Raw genomic sequence first — 19,749 nt, forward strand, 5'->3', positions numbered from 1 at the left:
AATAGTTTTCTCCTTGGTTGTGCATAAACTGGAATAAGACATTAGAGAATTAATAAGAGTTGTTAGAATAAATTGGAATTTACCATGACCTGCAAGAGTCACCATTGGTGAACCAAGCAAATCTGCAGAAATAAGAACTCACTGGTGTCATGTGGTGCCAAACATACGATCAAACATGTTGACAACTAATGGTGAGTCAACATCTCAGTGGGACAACACTTGCCACTGCCACGTAGCACCTCTTCTCAGGCGTCCCTCCAATCCCTTAAGACACCAGGAAGACTCTCAATCATCCAGTGCCAAGCAAAGGCCACAGAAAATCTATGGTATCAGCTTCTCAACATTTCCACAGCCTATTAACCCAGTTACTCTCAGCACCCACCATTCTTCCTGGTAAATTAGCCCACGGCCCTCATGTGCCTGGCGTGATAGAGTGACTTCCCCATGTATGGAAACTAAGCCAGGCTTAAGGAAATGGCTTTGGTAAGCATTGTGCTGACACAGACCTGAACTGGACAATTATGAATGAGACAAAGGCTGTGGAACAAGGCCAGAGCGTGTATTCATTGCATTATGCATGCTGTAAGACTCCTGGTGTATTTTTCTGCTGAATCCGTGGTATTTCACAGTAACTAGGGCATGGGGCTAGCCAACAGATTGAGGACACCTGTAGCGCGTAGAATCAACAAGAGACAAGTGTTTTTATCTGTGCGTATATTCTGAAGCTTGGAAAACATTCCCATTTGAGCAAAAGAGGCGAGTGAACCCCTCAGAAATACCAGGATTTCGGCTCATAGAGCGTGACTTGATTTTCATCCAAGGCAATCCCATGACAGATGGCCAAGAAGAACCACTGCACTGTGAACATCTGAAGCCCTGTGACCAAACTCACACAGCAATTTGAACACAATGAGCCCTGGGTTACATTACAGGCCGTCTACTCATTAGGGATGCTCTTGGGTAAGAGTTTGAGTTTTGTCTCATTCATTCATTCATTCATTCATAAAATAACCCACATCTCCTATTTTGGATAAACTCTTGAAAGGACAAAAGCAATGAAAGTGATGTCTGTACATTAATAAAAAGAGACTCCTTATAGTTATTAGCAAACTAAAGTAATTTAAGCTAAAACTCAATAGTTGGAGTATTGAATAGGAGGAGGTTTGTGAGTTTGTGGTGGTCTTTTGTATATTTCTGTAGTAGAGAACACATATTTTTTGAAACCTCTCCACTATATTAGCTTTGACAGCCCTAGTGACCTTTATCGGATTGGGGGACCTAAAAACTTGGTCTGGTCATCCCTCATTTACTGTATACTACAGTGTTATAATTACACAAACATGCAGGGTTCCAGTGGATGTTTCTGAAAGGCCATTTTTGACTTTAAACTACTTAGTAACAGGATCTTTGTTGTAAACCAGCTAGATTGGGCTATAGCAAAGTGCCAATGTCAAGTGTTACAGTATCACTTTCTTTTCCTTGCCACTGTATGTGAAGTGAATGAGAAACTCTTTTAACTGTGTGAGATTGAGCAATATTTGAAATATATTTTGATACAAAGATATTTCATTTCAGTTATTTAGTTTTTCAGTTCTCACTTAAAATCACAGATTTCTTGGCCATGTTTAGTTCAATAGAAACATAGGCCAAAAGAAGTATATACAGTCCTGCGAAGCATGCAACCAACAAAGAAAACCTGCATATTCTCAACCATATTTTTCGCACTCTCAATCTCTGAAGAGGAAAAACCCCTTCAAACTTTATAAGTCATTCAACAGGCGTCTATAATCTTGTTTCAAGTATAAGCCATTATAGAGACTAGGGGAGAAATCTAATTACCGACCCGCTGCATGTAAATGTAGCTTTACCCTAAGCAGGTTACTGCAGTGCATGTGAGCATGTTCTCTGATTTCTTTGTGTAACCTGATTTATTCAGATGTCCTGGTTTCCTGTTTGCACATAAACAGTTAGTCATCCTAGCACAGAAGAGCGGTTTAGTCCTCTGATACCTAAAGTGAAACTCTTAAGAAAGTTTAGCTTAAGAAAGTTAGGTGGATAATAAAAACACTGTCCACTAGACAGATGATAATGTGCTAGCAAAAAAAAAAAAAAAGATAATCATTTTGTTGCTGTTATAAAAAGGAATAAATTTATTCAACAAAAACTGCAAGAGAAACACTAAATGTAAAAAAAAATCACTGTGGCATAGGAGATCTTCACAAGGTACTTCCAAAAGAAAAACACCTTGGCAACTGGACTTATTTGAACATTCTTTGAGACATACAACGTAAACCTCATCAGTCATTTGATCAAGCCTATTTGGTGAAATGACTTCTGAAAAACAAACGTTCAGTTTTTGTTTTCTGGATATACTATGACTAGGATCACTTCACAAACACACATAAGGTATTTAGTCTAACTGAAACTACCAGAGGCTACTAGAAATCTGTCCTTCAGTCAGGACAAACATCCTTAAACCTTTATTTAAAGTGTAACGCTCATGAAATTGGATAATCTATGGGTAGAGTTTTAATTCTATTAGACGGGAAAGTAGAGAGAAAAAAGTAATCAAGAAACTCTTACATCTGTTGCACCTCCATCTGGTCTCCCCGGTAACAAGATCGGAGGATGGTCTGCCGCTCGGCATCCCACAAATGCTCCTTTAGGAAGTTGCCCGCCTCCACCGCTCTTCCCACCAGGGCCTTGTCCCCCAGTGCAGCGCCAACACGAGCATACGCCGACAGCATCAGGCCTGTCGGGAAGGAAGGAGAGGCGGTGATGGAGCTGGCGTGATTAGGTCAGAAGAAAAAAAAGTTGACTCTCACTCGTCTTAACGCTTAATGCTCTCTCTCCGCCGAGGAACCCATGAGCATCAGCAGCACAGTCCCAGCTTAGTTATTTTTCCCGCCACTCTTTGAAGTTCCCGTGTTCTCCCTCATTCCTTCTCTTGTCCCCCTCCACATCCACTCCCTCCACTCCTCTTTCATGGCGCGTATCAAAGCCCAGCAAGTGCACAGCCTGGTCTTCAAAGTGTTGCGGCAGAGGACAGGTGATTAATGGAGGGGTTTCTTCATTAGAGAGGAGAAAGAGAGTCTTGCGTCTAATTGGAAAGTTCTCAGGATCGCAGAGCCTCATTAGCTCGCTAACACGGTGTGCCTTGAGACGGCGGGATCGGGAGCCAAATTCGTGTGGCAGTTATGTGTTTATGTACGCGTGCGCTCGTGTGATTAATCACATCTGAGACAAACAACGCTTAGCGGCGCCCAAACTGGCATCACGCTAATGCGAAATGACAACAAGTGTCTACATTCTGCACACAGTTTGATACGGCAGATAATGGACGCGTGCAGAAATGTATGCGTGCGCTTATGACGGGCTGTCAAAGTGCAATACATCCTGTTTATTACAGCGCCGCTCTCTATTTTTCCCCGACGGTGCGAAAAACTTTAGAGGAGAAGAAGCGCAAAGCGGTCACGTGGCGTCACGTGATATGGAACGCTATGGGTGCTCTATCAATCACTCAAATGAATGCCGTCGGCTTGTTTTGGAATAAAAGTGAAATTAATGATCTGTCAAAACCAAATCAAATATTAAACTCTGATAAGCTCAAACAAAAACTTATGGTAAAAAAAAGTGCTTCTGCAATCGGGGAGCTCTAATCTAGTGGTTATAGGAGCAAATTTGGGACAATAAAGTCACTCGTTTATGTCTATGACTGAGAAAGCACCCAGTCAAGCTTTTGACTGCTTTGAACGACATTAACCATCTAAAACTAAAGACATTTAACTTTAACAAACAATCAAAAAACAAAAACCCATATCAGTTTGTGTTTCAGCACCATTTAGAATATGAACCCTGCTTTACTGCTTTGCAGGTAGCCACACTGTTCCAGCAGAGAACAGGCAGGTTTACCACCGTGTGACTCAACTTTCAACTAATGGCTAATATTAGTGGGAATGGACACGCTAACATACTGAAGTCACACAACAGCACAAACAGTCCTTACAACTGATCAGGACAGCTGTAGACTGGCACCTCCTACATTCTGCAAAGTAAAATTACTGGTTTAGTCAATGGAGTCTGGCGGCTTTTAGGAAAACAAAGTGTCTTATTTTGGCTGACTAACACATAGATGTTGCTCCACGGCCGCTCACTGCTTGGCCGACGGCACTATTTACCATTCCAGGAGGCCAACATCTTGGTGTCCAGATGTGGGCGTGGCCGGCTCTTCCGAACTTCTGCCATCTTGGCTCTGGCGGAGGCGAGGAGCTCGTCGGTCTTCTCCACACTGATGCCAAAGTGAGCAGCTGTTAGCTCGAGCGAATAGCGCACGATCAGCACATTCTGACCCTGCAGCTCCCCGTGGGGGTCCTGGCAACGCGCAGGACAGAGGATAAAAGGTTGTTCACGGAAATTGAATCATACTCACTGTAACAGATGTCAAGTTAATGCCTTGATGAACTTGTAACACCTTAATATCCTGTCTGAAGGAAATGGTAATCGTTCAGTCGGTTCCTCCGTCCATTAAATGATTATGTCCACGCAGACATTTTACGTCTGTACATGAATTATACGAACATACAGCAATTTCTTTGGACCTTTCACCTAAAAATGCAACCAGCAGACAAACAAAAAGCTACAAGTGACACAATAAAAAGTAGAAGCACCTGTTCTGGAGCAACGTTGCCTTGATCCTTGACCCCATAGTGATGCATGAAGATGTCTGACAGCGTGGCAGTGCCGGTGGTGCCCTCCACCACGTCCGACAGGAGCTCCCGGACCTCTGAAGCCGTCCACACACAGAAAGCGCCCTCTCGTTTTTCTGAACCGCCCGATGCCGGGACAGAGTCAGCATCCTCCGCACTGTAGAAGCCCCCAGACTGATTGGGAGAACACACAGGGGGGGTGGAGGCACAATGAGAGAGGCTACTTAAGGGCAAGATGATCAGTGATTGATGACACTTTCTGCAAGTCAAGCATTTCATCTTCAGACTGAGCATTCTCGCACTTGGGCTTGTGGGAAATCTGGGTGTCTTGATAAATATATTTTTAATTCCTCAAATAAAGCCTGCACTGCATTAGCTGCCTTTATTTCTTGGATAATAATTGGCTTATCGACGTCACCTGTATTAGATGAACACAAATAAAAACCCTCTAAATGACATCAGCCAAAGTCTTCCATGCGTCGCCGTCTATAACGTACGCGATTGCTCCATAAACTTAATCAAACCAAGCCATCTGCACGCGAACGCTCGGGAGCAAAGGCTCGCCTCAATTAAACGCGCCAGTCAACCGTGACAGTGTAAGAGCAAGCGCCAAAGCACGTCCTCCCCCCCGTGTGACACGAGGCCGTCATTAATACACCTCTGCTCTCCCGCTCTGACAAGGCAGTACGTCTCCCGCGAAAGGCCTGAGAGAAAACCGCTAACGAGATTGTCATGACACGTCTTTAAAGGCTCCGTCTGTAACAGCGTCGGGGTCGCCCTGACTCGGCGACCGACCCCAGCCGTGTGTGTGTTTTTACGCTCGCGACGAGAACTCAGGGGGTCCACCTCGCCGTGGGGAGATCCCGCCTATCGCATCACTGAGTAAACCACAGAGAATTACCTTTGCAGCATTAATTCATTAGCCTGTAATTACATAATAAATCTTGGGGAATATGACGATGTCGGAGAGCGCGGTTTTAATTGCGTGGCCCGTTCGCTGCCGTCGCCTCATTAATCATGAGGGGGGAAAAGGGCCGACCCTTAGAGGAGAGCGGGGGTTTAGGAGGCTATTTGTCAGCGGGGTCCCTCACCTTGCCCTCGAGGATGCGTGAACACGCTTCCTATTTCCTGGTGGCATAAACTATGTTGTACTTTGTCAGCAGCAGAAAAAGATATTGTGAAACTTATCCTAACTTCCCTTCTAATATATTGTGGTAAACCCCTCGCTTTAGGTTATCCCTGTTACTTTGGTACACGTGCATAACATTAGGAGCACACAAACACAGACGTCGCAGTAATAAGGCTGTAGATGCTTCACCTTGTCGCTCAGGTCTCTGGAGACGTAGACCAGTATGTCCTTAGCCACTTCTGCAAAGAACTGCTCACCTGATACCTGGAAACGCACAAGCACACAGAACGCAGCTGCTCAAGAGTCATGATTCAACCTTAATGTAACCTTAAAGGTAGCGTCGTGTGATTTATATGCGCGGCGTAGCCTGCAGCGTCCGACGGGAACACCGAGGTAGACTCTGCATCCTCATTAAACACGAGCATGTATGTATACGAGTTTCAAATTTGAGTCCTAATTAAGGCTTTTGTCTAAAAAGAAACACGGCAGCCCAGAGCACAAAATTCATGAGGAAACATCACAACACGACAGTTTTTTGTGTTTGTGCATCTTAATCAGCAAACAAACAAATTAAAGACAGATCTACTCTTTCAATATATACGTATATATTTACTCTGAAATGAATGTGTGCCAAACTTAATGATGAGGAGGACTGGGGTAATGCGGTTTTAAATTATGTGGATGGGAGAGAAAAGTCAAAGGCTGTTTCATTCTGTGAGACACAACAACACGCACAAACGGCCGAGAACAGAGACAAAAATACACACCTGAGAAGCTGTTATGTAGGCTACAGCCAGCTGAGCCTGGTCGTACAACATCTTTTCAAAGTGCGGGACGTGCCAGGAGGAATCTGTAGAGTAACGATGAAAACCCTGAGAAAGAAAGATGCAGCAAGACACACTTTAAAAGCTTTCACAGACCAATATTCAGTGCAGCCTGTAGAAGAAGAAGTCTAAAATAACAACCTGTGCGTTATTGAAGTTTGTGAGTTTGTTTTGGAAATGTAGGGGCTCATGCTGATGAAAAAACTCCTCTTAATCATCAGCTGTGGTTAGACTATGAATCACAAAATAATTTTAAAGTAGCCACTGCACAGTTACACTGATATGAGACACTTCTGGTCCAAATATCAGTGACAAAGATAAAAGTATACAACCGCAACACAGCTGATAGTCCGGTTTCTCTGATGCAGTGACACCTGAGGGATCTCATGCTTGGGCTCCAGTACGCTAAGAGACAAAGATCCTTTTTAAACTCCGCCGGTTGTCCCGGAGCATTTTCTCTCGTCTATGCTGTGTTTACTACAAAGTCGGCTGTAGCTGTTGAGCTGTGTATCACGGCCGGCATTAGTCTCCTCAAAGTGAGAGCAGCCTTTGTTCTGATGACCTTTAATCAGAGTAACTTTTCACTCCTCCTCTTGGCAGTTTCGCAGGGAATAGTTTGCAGTCTCTTTTTTCATCACAGTTTATCGTTCGAGAGTCATCAGATGTGGTTGTTTTTGCAACTTTAGAAACATGGGCACAGTGTCGGACGAATACCCGCTACTGCTAACAGCGGCAGCATCAGCCCTTAGCTATTACTAACTGGGAAAATGTGTATACGTCAGAATTAAAACACCAACACTGCAAGCGATCATTTATCAACATTTGTAGAATGTTCCCATCCCTGATATGAACCTGTGCCACGTGGTCATGGATCCCTCCCAGCGCCATCATGCGGAGCGTGTGCAGGGCCATCTGGAGAGCCTCCACCCCTTCTGAGGTGGTGCGATTCACAGACCAGTACGACATGAGGAACATCAGATTCACTGCAGGGGGGGGGATACGGGGAGAAAGACAGTGGGAAACCTGATGAGAAACTGAATCCCAGGCAGAGCATTGAACAGGTTCATCATTCTGCTGTGGCATCTACCTGGTGTGGGGAACTTTGGTGCGTTTTTGAAGCCGCCATACTCCTCCTCATAGGAGTGGGCTAACTGCTGGAAGCAGCGATTAGCGACGTCTGGGGCCAGTGGAGGACTTTCTCCTGGGTTTGCAGCGATGGTGGTGCCTCTCTTCAGAGCTTCCAGGATCCTCTGCCCACTGGACTCCAAAGAAGGGCGATTATTCTGCCACTGAGGAATGGAAGACAGTCTGATAACATTATGATCCCAACGGTGATCGTTTGTCCATCGTTCGCATAAATAAAACTATTCCTTGAACGGATCAAAAAGTGAAATCAACGTTTTGGCAAAGCCTTACTACCTGTTCTGTGATTCTAGTGAGAACTGTCTTGAAGCCAGGTCGTCCTCTATGGTCTCTCGGAGGGAAGTAGGTGCCTCCGACGAAAGGGGTGAGGTCAGGAGTCAACCACACGCTCATGGGCCAGCCGCCACCGCCACTGGTCGCCTGGAAACATCAGCCACAAAAAGGCATAAAAGATCGTGCGCACAAAAAGCTGAGTGCGCTTTGAGTGTGGAAACGTTGATGCACGCAAACCTGTATAAAGGTCATGTAGACCTTGTCCACATCGGGCCTCTCTTCTCTGTCCAGCTTGATGCAGACAAAGTTGTCACTGAGGATTTTGCCAATTTCCTCGTCCTCGAAAGACTCCCTCTCCATAACGTGGCACCAATGGCACGTGGAGTAGCCCACTGGTGGTCAGAGAATGAAACATTTACAGGAAGCTACAGGTATTCAGAATAAAATCAGGTGAAAAGTACATTTTTCAACGTCATATAACATACGACCACATAGTAAATTTTAATTTCTCACTCTGAAACATAACCTAGTTCAAATAATAGTCCCAGAATGAAATGCTTGTTAATACTACAGTTGGGACTTATTACCTGACAAAAAGATGGGTTTGTCTTCACTCTTTGCTTTGTCAAAAGCATCTTGTCCCCATGGATACCTAAACAAAATGACATCAGACATTATGCCAAGTATTGTTTTTACAGTATGTGTTAAGTTGTCGACTTAAGCCACTCACCAATCAACAGGGTTGTGTGCATGTTGCAGCAGGTAGGGCGACCTCTCCTTGGCCAACCTGTTGGTGTGTTTGTGAGGCAGGTTTGTTGGCGGCCCTTCGCCTCCCGACGCCATGCTCATAAAGACAGGCTGACTGGATACACAGCACATTCACAGATGTACTCTCTACTTGATGGTAACGATGTAAAGAATGCCTGACTTTGTTTAGATTCCAATGCAGCAGAGAATGAAAACAAATACCTGGATATGGTTATAAAGAAATCTCTTGGATACGGTTAAGTTCATAAGATATACATCTGCGCACTGACATTTTTTTATTATTATTTCTGGCTATACACTGATCAGGCACAAGTTAAAAACATTGGTGATCTATTTCAAATGTAATTTTCTGCTGGGAAACATGGATCATGGGATTTATGTGGACAATACTTTTATACATACCATCACCAGAACATTAATACAGATCATCAACATCCCATCTCATCAGCATATTGCAAAGTTTCTTGCTTAATATATTATAAAAATGAATCACTGTATCTAGCCAAACGGAATACAGTGCATACCATCACTCACTTTTAATTAGTATTTATCTTAATTGAAGCATTCTTATCTATGTTTATATAGTAAATGAAATGTTTACTGAAAACGTGAAGCTTTACTTTACTAGCTGTAATTCGTAAACCTAAAAAAAAATCTTAAACCGCATTCATCCATTCACGCTGACTGCAGTAGCTGTCAAAATCGTAGCGTTTAGCTAACCGACTGCCATGTCGAATTCCATTTGAATAAACCCTAATTTAAGAAGACGAGGTTTACAGACAAATGTGCATGACCTAAAAAACGTGACTGAACAGTTTCCAATATATTAAACCCTCTCTTTAAATTCGGGCGGAACGGCTGTAACACACAGGACACATAAATTCGAATCTGAAGGTGTAAACCACAAAACCACAGCTAGCTTACACTGTTAGCAGCATGGGCTAGTCCCTGGGTTACCGAGGAAACCAGGTTGAAAAGCTGACAAAATATTGGGAATACGCGTTTATTGGCAACGGATGCAGTCACGCCGAATTAAATAAAAGAGGCATTCGGATTTAGGTAAAAGTTTCTGTCTATGAGCGAACTCTCCTGGGAGCAGTTAACGTTAGGCGAGCTTAAGTGGATGGTTTTGTAGTGGAACGTCGTCGTGCAGTTGGACCGAAACTGTGCTCCTCGCTGCTATTATTAACGCGAACAACTCAACGCTTATTTAACATGCACTGAGATATTCTGCTGAGTTGTGTATGCTCGCTGCAACGTGCCGAGGTAATGTTCACGTACACCTGGCTTTAGCTAACGTTACCTATTAGCCGTGGCGGCTTTACCTGAGGTTGTAGGCCGGCTGGGGGTGGAGGAGCGGCGGTGACCTGTGACTAGATGGTGGTGGGAGGGCAATTCGTCTGAAACTACTTATGTTCGCCTCGGAGCTCAGCAGCGGACCGTCCGCTCCCGAAAGAGCTGCAGACAAGAGGCGTGCGGGCTTAGAGCGGCTACTTCTGGACGCCGTCCGCCGCCATGCTAGTCCTAACATCCTAATCCACCAAGAGTGTTGGATCAGCGGGCTAACGTTGGCTAGTTTGTTGTCACTGAGGCCAGCCAAAACTTTCAGGCATGCAGCAGGGGGGCACTGTAGTGCAGTGCCGTCTCTATACAGACGGTGGCGCACCGACAGATGATGCTTCCTAATATTATTCCATTTAAATCGGAATAGAATTGAAAATGTTGATTTTAGTACATACAAAAAATTTAAAAATTAAAAAAAAAAAACCACAATGTATGCAAACAACCTGTAACACAGATTAGCTTTAAACCTTCACAGGGCACTCATTAAAATACTCATTAATATAATGAGGTTATATAATATATATAAGGTTATTGTAGGCCATCAAAAAAGACAAATTCTAATTTTCACGGAGTAAAATCAAACTCCCCTGACCTTAACCCCCTTAACCCCACACGAGACCTAACAATGCAGGTGACAATATTCCAAGTTTCTGAGCTTTAACCTCTGTCAGGAAGGAAATTTCCATCTCTTTATATGTTGCACAGAATTGAAAATAAAACTGACTTTGACTTGACTTTTGACTGAACATGTATTTAGGGCATTAGTGGTGATTCAGGCACAGGATCACAGCAGACAAAATTAGGACACTTCTTCATGGCGCCTAATGAAGCAGTTATATTCAGCGCTCAGGCAGAGGTGGACCTTAAAGACCACATTTGACAAGGATTTGACCTGAGAATGTTTCCTTGATCTCTAATGAACGGCTGAATGGAGAACGACATGCTTCTAAACCCCTCTGAGAGGCAAAGGGACACAATTTAAAACCTGTGCTGAAGTGACCAAATATGATTCCCTTGCCCTATAAAGGTTTAAGGGTTTTGTGACTGATCGTATGGGATAAATTGTGGGTAAAAAGAAATAGAAGGAAAAAGAAAAGGTGACCATTGGCAAACCAAAGCAAGCTGACATCTGATTTTTTATTAGTGTTGTTATTATTATGCCTTTCCGTTTATTGAATTGAGCTCGATGACCGTCGTTACGAAGTCGTCGCGAGTCACCATGTCTGAGGCGACAATGTTCATTTTCTGGCCAGACTGCTTCTTCAGCCACTGCACCATCTTCGGCAGACTCCTGAGAATGACGTTGTGGAAGTTGTCGCAGAGGCGAAGGATGTACTTGAGTATCCTGGCGTCGTTCGGCAGCGTCAGGTTCAGGCCACACACGAAGAAATCTGCAGGCCAAATTAAAAGTTGGCAATCATTTCAGAGCGCAGCGCGTTATAACCCCTGTTATTTACGTCATACTCAAACCAAACGGAGAAGACTCACACTGGTAAGGCCTTTCCTTTTCCAGAGCACGGCAGAGTCTCGATTCGATGTCTGCAGGTTTCATACTGTTCCCGTAGAAATAAGTTATTTTCATCCATAAGTCCTGATTCGCTTTATAATCGTAAGAAACTATGATGTTTTTGTCGATGTCCCAGCAACTCTTCAAGGTGTGCTTGTTCTGTTGAGGAACATGAAAACATCTTATTCTGAAAATTAAAACACAGATTATCTTTATTTTCAAGTGTTTTTTGGTTTTTTTACTGCATATCACCTTCGACCATCTAGGGACGAGCCTGTCTCCAAACAAGGTCTTGATGGACTTGATGAGGTGGTTGTGAAGCATCTGTTCGGACTGCTTCTCAAAACCTCTGAAGTTGGAAAAGGCCAGGTTGAGGATCTCTTTGGGGTGGCGCTTTGCCCACTCAAGTATCTCCCGGAGAACAGTCTGGTCCATAGCGGCAGAAGAGGACGTTAAACTTTAAACCCTTGACGTCAAATGTATCAATCCACACAAAGAAATCTTCTCTGTTGCAGCTCCTATTTTGTTGAAATAAAATGTAATATTCGCATACACCCAAGCACGAGATTTATTTCAGCTGCTTCGGTGGTTTTTGGTGTTTTTGGTTCAGCTATATTCTCTGCACGTTAAATATTTATATATGATGGAGCCCCGGGCATGGAGAAAAGAATAAAAAAATTAAATAAAACTTACTCTTGTGGGATCTCACAAAAGTTTTTCCTTCAAAACAGTTTCATTTTTTTACTCAGTTTACTTCTAAGTCAGTCAGAAACTGTAGAAATATCAACAATTGATTGTGCACACCCGCAGGAGAGCTTCATAGAAATGTTTTTAAAGATTGCTCTCAAATGCAAAGAGAAAATCAGCACTTGGCATTTGTAGAGACATTTGTAGAGAATAGTTAGCATACGGTATTAAGGCGTATTCTGATCTGATAGACTGAATTCATTAGCATCTAACTGCGGTACGCGGGACAGCTGACTTGTTGTTGTTTTTTAAAAGATATTGCAACATTTGCTCAACTCCTTAAAGCTTCTTGGGCTCTCACAAAGGTACTTTATTTATTTATTTATTTTAGATATATTTTTTCAGTATTATTCTTCATTTCAGTTTGCCCAAAAGCAAAACTTTTCGGGGTTACGTGCTTTCAATGGATGGATCAGTAGAGAGACACCAAAAGTTATGAGTCAGTTGCAGGAGCTGACACAGGCTGGACTTGGACCCTCACCTCTACACTCAAGACTGTAGCCTCCGTTCATGGTCAAGACAGAAAGTACGGAAGAGTATTAGTGCCATCCATGAGAAAAAAAAATTGTGCAGGTAGATTTTTTTTCCCCATCATGCACTTAGAGAAAAAAGAAAAAAAAAGTTGAAATATTGAGAAAAAACATTGTCTTTAAACCAGCAGCATCGTATGCGAATGGTACGGTCGATACTTTACTCCCTCAGCAGACAAGGCCAACACTCCAATATAATCTGTCAGCAATATAACTGAAAAAATAATCACAATACAATTTTAAATTCTTCTTATTTTTTTCTCAACGTGCATGATGGAAAAAAATCTACCTCCACTAATTTTTTTCTCATTGGTGGCACTAATACTCTTCCGTAAGAAAGTGACTTATTACAAACAACAAATCACCCACCACGAGTACATTTTGTCACTAGGTTTGCCCTCTTTTCACATCCTAAATCCAATTTACATTTTCTGTATTGACTACTGATGCCAAGGCTGATTCATTTTTGATAATTGCTGATAATTACTATGCATCTTTACCTCCACGTCAGTCCTCGTGTAAAGCCCGTGGTAAAAGTAAAGCCTGGTGGGATCGGGGTCGTTGGGCTTGCGAGCGATCCTCAGGTCGAGGTAGCGAACCCCTGCATCCAGTTGCTCTGTGACAGTTGCATCCTGTGACGAAGGCCGACACCAGATAAACATTTGCTTCATCTTTCCTTAAAACAAAAATAATAATCGTCGACTGGACGGAAGCTCTCCTTACCTGTGTGGATGCCCATCTATGCACTATTTTACGCACGCAGCAGATCTTGCTGAATCTCCTCAGTTTCTGAGGCTCTACTATCGAGGAATTGACGTCCAGGTCATAAGTGATTGAGTCGTGGCTTCCTAGGAATCACACACAAACACACACATATTAAAGTAACGCTAAACTCATTTTGCCACTGTCCAGTCCAGTCAAACTTCACATATCTAGCAGCAATATGGGGTCACATTTCGATGGTCTTCCTCTGGCACTATCATTGAATCAAACTTTTACTTATACACAGCGGTACTTGGTGATTACTTGGCAATATATTTCCCCCATTATTTGCTGAATTCTGTGTAAATGTATTCACAATACAAAGCCCCAAATTCTAATTCTCAGGGGAACAAAATAAGAAACAAAAAACACATGAAACCTACAAAGCATTGTGCCACATTTTACATAGGTTTAAAACCAACACTGTTTTCTACATTTACTTGGTTGTTACTTTATAGACTGTTAGGGTTACAGTAGCTGAACTGCCTCTACACTCTGGATGTGTTGACTGTTGCTATCTACTGTTGTCTTTCAGGTTTTGTAACCTGGAAGACCATTGTATAAGGAAATCTAAACAGAGTGCCAGGTTTATCTGGAATGTTTTATGAACATTTTTTTTTTCCTCAAAGCTCCTAACACCACCATTGTTTAGATAAGTCCTGTGAGAATATCCTTACCTGGTATGGCCAGATCATAGAGAGGAACGGTGTGAAGTTTAGGGGGTAGTTGCGACATCCAGTCACTGTTGCTATTTACTTCGGCAGACCTCCTAAATTCTGCGCAAAACAGTTCAAAGTTAATCTGCCGCCCAGTGAAATCAATACAGTGAGAAACAACAGACATTAAGATGGAAAACTGGAGTAACAACACTTACTCTTCCAGGGAAATCCAGGCATGCTTTAGTTCTTTATTACCTCCTATTTGACGGTGCAGAAGTGCAGGAAGAAGTGAAAGAGTCGCACAGTTGAACCGCCTCTACACTCTGGAGGTGTAGACTGTTGCTATCTGTTGTTGTCTTTCAGGTTTTGTAATCTGGAAGGCCATTGTATGAGGAAATCTAAACGGAGCGCCGGCCTCAACTGGAATGTTTGATGAACATGACATACAGCTTTTCTGAAACTTCCTCATACCACCAGAACACATATAAACCGTTTCTTACTGCAGGAGAGAAAAGGTCATCTTGGAGGAAATAAAAAATTAATTTTGATTTTTACTGGAATGTTGTACAACATGAAACGAGCGTCTTATGAAACTCCCTCATACCTTTACTGTTCACATTAGTTCCATAAGTACACAACAAAAGCAACACTCTTTCTGATCCAGTAAGGTTTTAGCTATGACACTGGGATAAAATGAAAAATTAGTTTTAACTATGACTAAATGACATGTTCTTTTAATAATCTGTATGACAATTTAAGGACATTAAGTGTGTGGTTATTTGTGTCTCTTGTATACATGTTAGTATCGCTTCCCCGGTTTTTCCTGTCTGGATTTACTTCTTGCCTTTGTCTGTGGTGGCTCTTCTGTGATTGGTTGCTCCTCCCTAACTGTTCTCACCTGTGTCTTGTGTGATGGAAAGCTCTGTATACTCATATACTTTTTTCAATGTGTTTTCCTGTGTTCAAAATGTGATTTAAAGTTTAGGCCTGTCACTTGTAACTTGCATGAAAAACTGCATAGATGATAAGAATGTTGCCATTGGCATTTACATTACTCGTGTCGTTTTACTGCTTTTAGTTCAGGTTGCAGTATCCCTGAAAAACATCCTATCAAAAAGCTGCTTTTCCTTATGTGAATATTTGTGCGTCTGCCCAGATTGAAGCATGACTTAAGTGCAACACTGGTTTTGTCTAAAATACTTTTTTTGACCTTTGTGGAGGCAGCATATAAGTTTTGGGAAGTGGAGTTTCATTGGGAGATTATTCCGTTATGTTACATTAGTTTTGAGATGTCTGCAGACAGGTTCTCTTATGTTAGCATTCATCTAAGTTAGCATTCGTTAACTCGACTCAGACTATTATTTATAGGTAATGGTAAATAGTCTTGCTTTTCTACCTATTGGTATTCATTGGTACCTACCTACTGAGCCACAGTCCCCCCTAGCGTCTACCACAAGCACCAAATCATCATCACAGTCATGTTCTGCCCCGTCAAGTCAGCCTAAATAACCTCTGTTAGCTGCATTTGATGCAAAACATCAACCAATGTTGCATATACATCCACAATTATTATAATGGCCAATTAAATTCTTATTTTTACACTTACATATCCTAATAGTTAGCAGGTGAGCACATAACAGATACCAAAATCTATTACTCAAAGTTATTCTGTTGTAAGTTTTATACGTAGTGTCGTATACGTGGTTGAGTTGGTGTCTCAAATGAGTCATTACAGCATCACTGACAAAGACAGTCAAATTGAATAAAGTCTTTTTATTAATTTTAAGGAAATACAAATTTTGCTGAAGACTGGAGTCTCAGGTTTTACATTTCATTAGAGTAGCACTTAAACCCATGAATGACATACATGACATACATGTGACTGTTGGACGGCTTGACTTCAGGTTGATTATCTAGCCTTGGCTAGACCCACCATGTTCTGGCCTCTGTTGAAGATGGAATAGTACTGCCTGATGAAGACATCACCCAGGATCCACAGGCTTGAACCACCATTGCTGAAGCCAGTACGGCAGCCATAGTACTGAGACTAGCGGACGGATTTAGGAGAAGAATTTCAAACATAGCAAACATGTAAGGTACTAAGAAAATACTGCCTCAGGAAAAGAAACCTACCTGACGGACATAGGCGGCACCTTGGAGAGTGAATTGTTGTCCATAGATGTGGAAGGTGATATCTGGCATCTGGTTAACGTTGTTGCAGTTGACAACATACTGAGGAAAGAGGGAGTGATACGAGAATATCAGCATTTGCATTTAAATCCTGTGCTGTCTTTACAGGAAGCTAAATCTGAAGCTACCACTAATAGCCTACTAACTAAGCCTTCAACAGCTAGCCTGGTTAGCTTCATTTTTAAATGAAGAGTATCAATCTCCTGGAATCATCTGCAAAAAAAGTAAATGGGGGACCCATCTTTATTTGCACTTACGTCTCCGTTCTGGTAATTAGCTCCAACCCAGCGATTGATGTTACTGATGCTATCCTGAGGTCCAACAATCATAGAAGTTCCGGTGTCCACAATAGCCTGACAACCACCGCTGCATGCCACAACCTGACCGTTGACAGTAACGCTGGAAGGGACAACGCAGTCAGCATCAGAAAAGGGCAGAAGTTTGCCAGAAAAATGGCATGGGTCTCCACACATTTTGGTGTGAATATGAGGCTGTGATCTGCGGTTTCACCTGTCCACTGTGATCTGCCAGTACGTCTCACTTGAGAGAGGAATCCAGCTGATGGTACCATAGTAGAGGTTGGGGTCGACACCGCCAAAGGTTACCACGCTGCCTTGCTGGGAATTACTGCAGAAAAAAGTGAAAACTTCCAGTTAAACTTTCTAGAAACCAGTTTCTACCTCAGCATTGGTGATAGCATAATGACAAGCGTCCATTGACGTCTCTGTGTAAGATGCCGCAAGGCTACAGCTGTCCTTACGAGCTCAGATACACAGAGAAGAGGTCCTGGTTGACCAGGCCCTCCTTCATCATGGTGTCAAATACGGGTGTAGCGCCAGAGGCAGCCAGACTTGGGTAGGCCAGGCCCAGGATACCATCAGCACGCATGTACTGCATGAAGGGAGCCTCAGTCTCGCTGAGACCAAAGATCTGGTTGCTAACAGGGAGCCCACCGACCTGGCAAGCCAACATGGAGAAAGAATTTAAAAGTGCATCAAAAAAGTGCTATCTCTAAGTAACCTCTTCAGTTTATTATATTCTACTGATATTTAGGTGCAACCTTTCAAGGCAACATATTGATGATAGTGAATACATATTCTTTTTCAATTCAAAGCGACTGCATGTTTTGAATTCTCACCGTCACAGTGTCATAAGCAAGGAAGCCGGTCATGCTGCCAGTGCCATATTGAATATTGAGAGGACTGCCGATGTTTCTGTAGGTGCTGCTCATGCCAGGGTTGAACTTGACATGGTTGTCTAGGAAGGCAGAAAAAAGTGTTTCGTCTTAGTGATGTATAGTAATAAATTATCATGAAAACTCATGAAAACATCTTGTTTGGAGTGTAAACCTGACCCTGAACCTAACCAACCTTAAAAACTGTCCCTAGGTCTTAGTTTCTTTAGAGAGTCTTGACCTCTCTTACAATTGGTCTTGTGTTTTTGTCTTCTTCTTATCCAACATTTAGTCCTAACCATTGTTACTCTGATTGCTTTATCTCAGACTACTATCAGATTACTCTATCCTTGCTATATCTTGTTCTATTTACACCCTGTTCCCCAAAGGGTGGACATAGGACATAGCTCCAACTTGTGCCTTTACCGTGTTCTTAATTTACCCCAAGGTATTTACCCCAGGTATCACGACAGATAATATAGTTTCACGTACTGCAGGCTGGACTGCTGCAGTAGACGGAAGGCACCCACAGGTTAGATGAGCCACTGTCAAAGATGACCTTGAAGGACTGAGGAGGAGTTCCAATCGAGATAATTCCATAGTAAGACAGCTGGAGACGAAGAAGACGCCAAGATTACTCATGAGACTCATGTCCAAGTTCTGTTCATTTGTTGGTTGTGCTTCAGCTTCCTTTACTCACATCAGCGTCGTTGGTCATGGGCTCATTGCCCACAGCAAAGCGCTCATCAAATTTGGCCATGGGGTTGTATTTGTATTTGAGCCTGTACTCCTCCCACAGACCCTGCTCCTCCAGGAACTCCCTGGCAGACTTACCCTTCTCCAGAGGTATACTATGAGTCGAAGAAAGAAACTTTAGTTATTTTCCTTTAGCTATGTCTGTAAACTTTTTATTTGTATCTTATCTTATGAGGTGAATAAAAAGGCATTACTCTTAAAGATCTCACTAATTTTACGCACAGAAGCTGATTTTGTTTCAAGAGACTCTACAGTTATTAGTGTCATAGATGCGTGCAGGTATCATTCTTGTCACCGATGCAGTGTTTCAAGTGGATGAAGCTGGTGTATAGTTAGAAGATGGAGAAATCAGAAAACTAACAAAAATGTATTAGAGTGGTCTGGTTGACTTACTGGACGATGCACTCAGACAGTGCCACCATGGCACACGCAACAACAACCCACTTCATGGTCTCGGCTCTGCTGTCAAAAGAAAGCAGATTTTAGTGGAGCAATACTACAAGCCAAACTCATGCCTTTAAGTTTGATGATAAATACTACTTCAGTAAAATACGTACGATGAAGTACGATCCTGCGGACTTACCTCTAGACTCCACAACTTGAGTGTTCTCAAACAGATATGCATCTTCTTTTATACAGGTGAGTTGACTTTTTGCCATTATACTTGATAAGGAAATGCACACATGCATGTTCGGACTGAGAGGATAAGGAAAGATAGCAACAGCTGACCTCAAGACAAAGTCAATTGTATAATTAAAGGAGAAGAAATTATTGGAAAAAGCTTGCTGGCATCAGCAGGATAGTATCATATTTGTTTTCTTGCCAAAGTTGGCAAGTGGAAAAAGCCATCACAGAGGGACTCTTACCAAAGTCATTGCAAGATATTGTTGAGCATAAACTCACAGTTTGGTCTTTGGTATGACGTATGGACAGTATTTATACCTACATACCCATGTATCCCAGCTCTACCGACTCTTTATATTGGACCCCTGCATTTTTACTTCATGATGCCTTTAGTATTTAGAAAATAAGGCTAATCTCGTACTTTTTATGTTTTTTAATTTACAGCAAACATTTTGGTCAGTCACCTTAAGGACTGAGTGTCAGCAAATCTTATGTTATCTTATCTTATGTTGACTCTTATATCAAGGTTCCTTTAGATAGGCAATAATGGTTAATAAAATATGAATTGGGCTATGTTATCACTACACACACACATAGTACTGCTACATTAGAA

The 19,749-nt window shown here is 42.5% G+C and overlaps 3 protein-coding genes across 7 annotated transcripts in view; all 3 read right to left on the bottom strand.

Annotated features, from left to right (window-relative positions):
- spata20 (spermatogenesis associated 20) overlaps window positions 1-10,466 on the bottom strand; it is a 40,379-nt gene extending 29,913 nt beyond the window's left edge. Inside the window, exons 1-12 of one of the 2 annotated variants that reach the window (XM_047610028.1) lie at window positions 10,169-10,465; window positions 8,806-8,937; window positions 8,663-8,727; window positions 8,313-8,467; window positions 8,079-8,222; window positions 7,747-7,948; window positions 7,512-7,642; window positions 6,603-6,707; window positions 6,025-6,099; window positions 4,668-4,880; window positions 4,179-4,371; window positions 2,584-2,752 (exon numbers count right to left, since the gene is read on the bottom strand). In XM_047610028.1, coding sequence (XP_047465984.1) covers window positions 2,584-2,752; window positions 4,179-4,371; window positions 4,668-4,880; window positions 6,025-6,099; window positions 6,603-6,707; window positions 7,512-7,642; window positions 7,747-7,948; window positions 8,079-8,222; window positions 8,313-8,467; window positions 8,663-8,727; window positions 8,806-8,937; window positions 10,169-10,374 — 1,790 coding nt within the window. In that variant the 5' untranslated portion in view covers window positions 10,375-10,465. Of the gene's footprint in view, window positions 1-2,583; window positions 2,753-4,178; window positions 4,372-4,667; window positions 4,881-6,024; window positions 6,100-6,602; window positions 6,708-7,511; window positions 7,643-7,746; window positions 7,949-8,078; window positions 8,223-8,312; window positions 8,468-8,662; window positions 8,728-8,805; window positions 8,938-10,168 lie in introns of both variants that reach the window. The other variant, XM_047610029.1, reaches the window with a different exon arrangement.
- Window positions 10,467-11,315: 849 nt separating this feature from the next.
- Window positions 11,316-14,932, bottom strand: LOC125022621 (PI-PLC X domain-containing protein 1-like). 2 transcript variants are annotated; one of them, XM_047609440.1, is made up of 7 exons: window positions 14,608-14,925; window positions 14,411-14,509; window positions 13,695-13,819; window positions 13,472-13,603; window positions 11,947-12,120; window positions 11,676-11,853; window positions 11,316-11,578 (listed from the first exon to the last, which is right to left on the bottom strand). In XM_047609440.1, exons 1-7 carry the CDS (start codon window positions 14,627-14,629, stop codon window positions 11,343-11,345), a joined length of 966 nt encoding a protein of 321 aa, XP_047465396.1. In that variant the 5' UTR covers window positions 14,630-14,925; the 3' UTR covers window positions 11,316-11,342. The 2 variants fall into 2 exon arrangements, with proteins under 2 accessions (XP_047465396.1, XP_047465397.1); XM_047609441.1 differs by lacking the exon at window positions 11,947-12,120 and having other exon boundaries at window positions 14,608-14,932.
- Window positions 14,933-16,150: 1,218 nt separating this feature from the next.
- On the bottom strand, window positions 16,151-19,134 carry LOC125023037 (pepsin A-like). Of its 3 annotated transcripts, none has more exons than XM_047610108.1 (10): window positions 19,096-19,134; window positions 18,906-18,974; window positions 18,457-18,607; window positions 18,249-18,366; window positions 17,721-17,839; window positions 17,343-17,539; window positions 17,093-17,209; window positions 16,840-16,981; window positions 16,526-16,624; window positions 16,151-16,439 (listed from the first exon to the last, which is right to left on the bottom strand). In XM_047610108.1, exons 2-10 carry the CDS (start codon window positions 18,959-18,961, stop codon window positions 16,302-16,304), a joined length of 1,137 nt encoding a protein of 378 aa, XP_047466064.1. In that variant the 5' UTR covers window positions 18,962-18,974; window positions 19,096-19,134; the 3' UTR covers window positions 16,151-16,301. The 3 variants fall into 3 exon arrangements, with proteins under 3 accessions (XP_047466064.1, XP_047466065.1, XP_047466066.1); XM_047610109.1 differs by having other exon boundaries at window positions 18,906-18,971; window positions 19,096-19,110; XM_047610110.1 differs by lacking the exon at window positions 19,096-19,134 and adding an exon at window positions 19,070-19,090 and having other exon boundaries at window positions 18,906-18,971.
- Window positions 19,135-19,749: the final 615 nt, after the last annotated feature.

Source organism: Mugil cephalus, chromosome 16 (assembly GCF_022458985.1).
Source record: "Mugil cephalus isolate CIBA_MC_2020 chromosome 16, CIBA_Mcephalus_1.1, whole genome shotgun sequence".
Lineage (NCBI taxonomy): Eukaryota > Metazoa > Chordata > Actinopteri > Mugiliformes > Mugilidae > Mugil > Mugil cephalus.

Coding starts and splice junctions, on each gene's coding strand:
- LOC125022621 (XM_047609440.1), bottom strand. CDS start 14,629: ATGCCTGGATTTCCCTGGAAGA. Junction 13,820..14,410: donor CTATGATCTGGCCATACCAG/GTAAGGATATTC, acceptor TGTGATTCCTAG/GAAGCCACGACTCAATCACT. Junction 11,854..11,946: donor TCGTCCCTAGATGGTCGAAG/GTGATATGCAGT, acceptor GTTCCTCAACAG/AACAAGCACACCTTGAAGAG.
- LOC125023037 (XM_047610108.1), bottom strand. CDS start 18,961: ATGAAGTGGGTTGTTGTTGCGTGTGCCATGGTGGCACTGTCTGAGTGC. Junction 18,367..18,456: donor CCATGACCAACGACGCTGAT/GTGAGTAAAGGA, acceptor CTTCGTCTCCAG/CTGTCTTACTATGGAATTAT. Junction 16,982..17,092: donor TGGCAGATCACAGTGGACAG/GTGAAACCGCAG, acceptor TGTCCCTTCCAG/CGTTACTGTCAACGGTCAGG.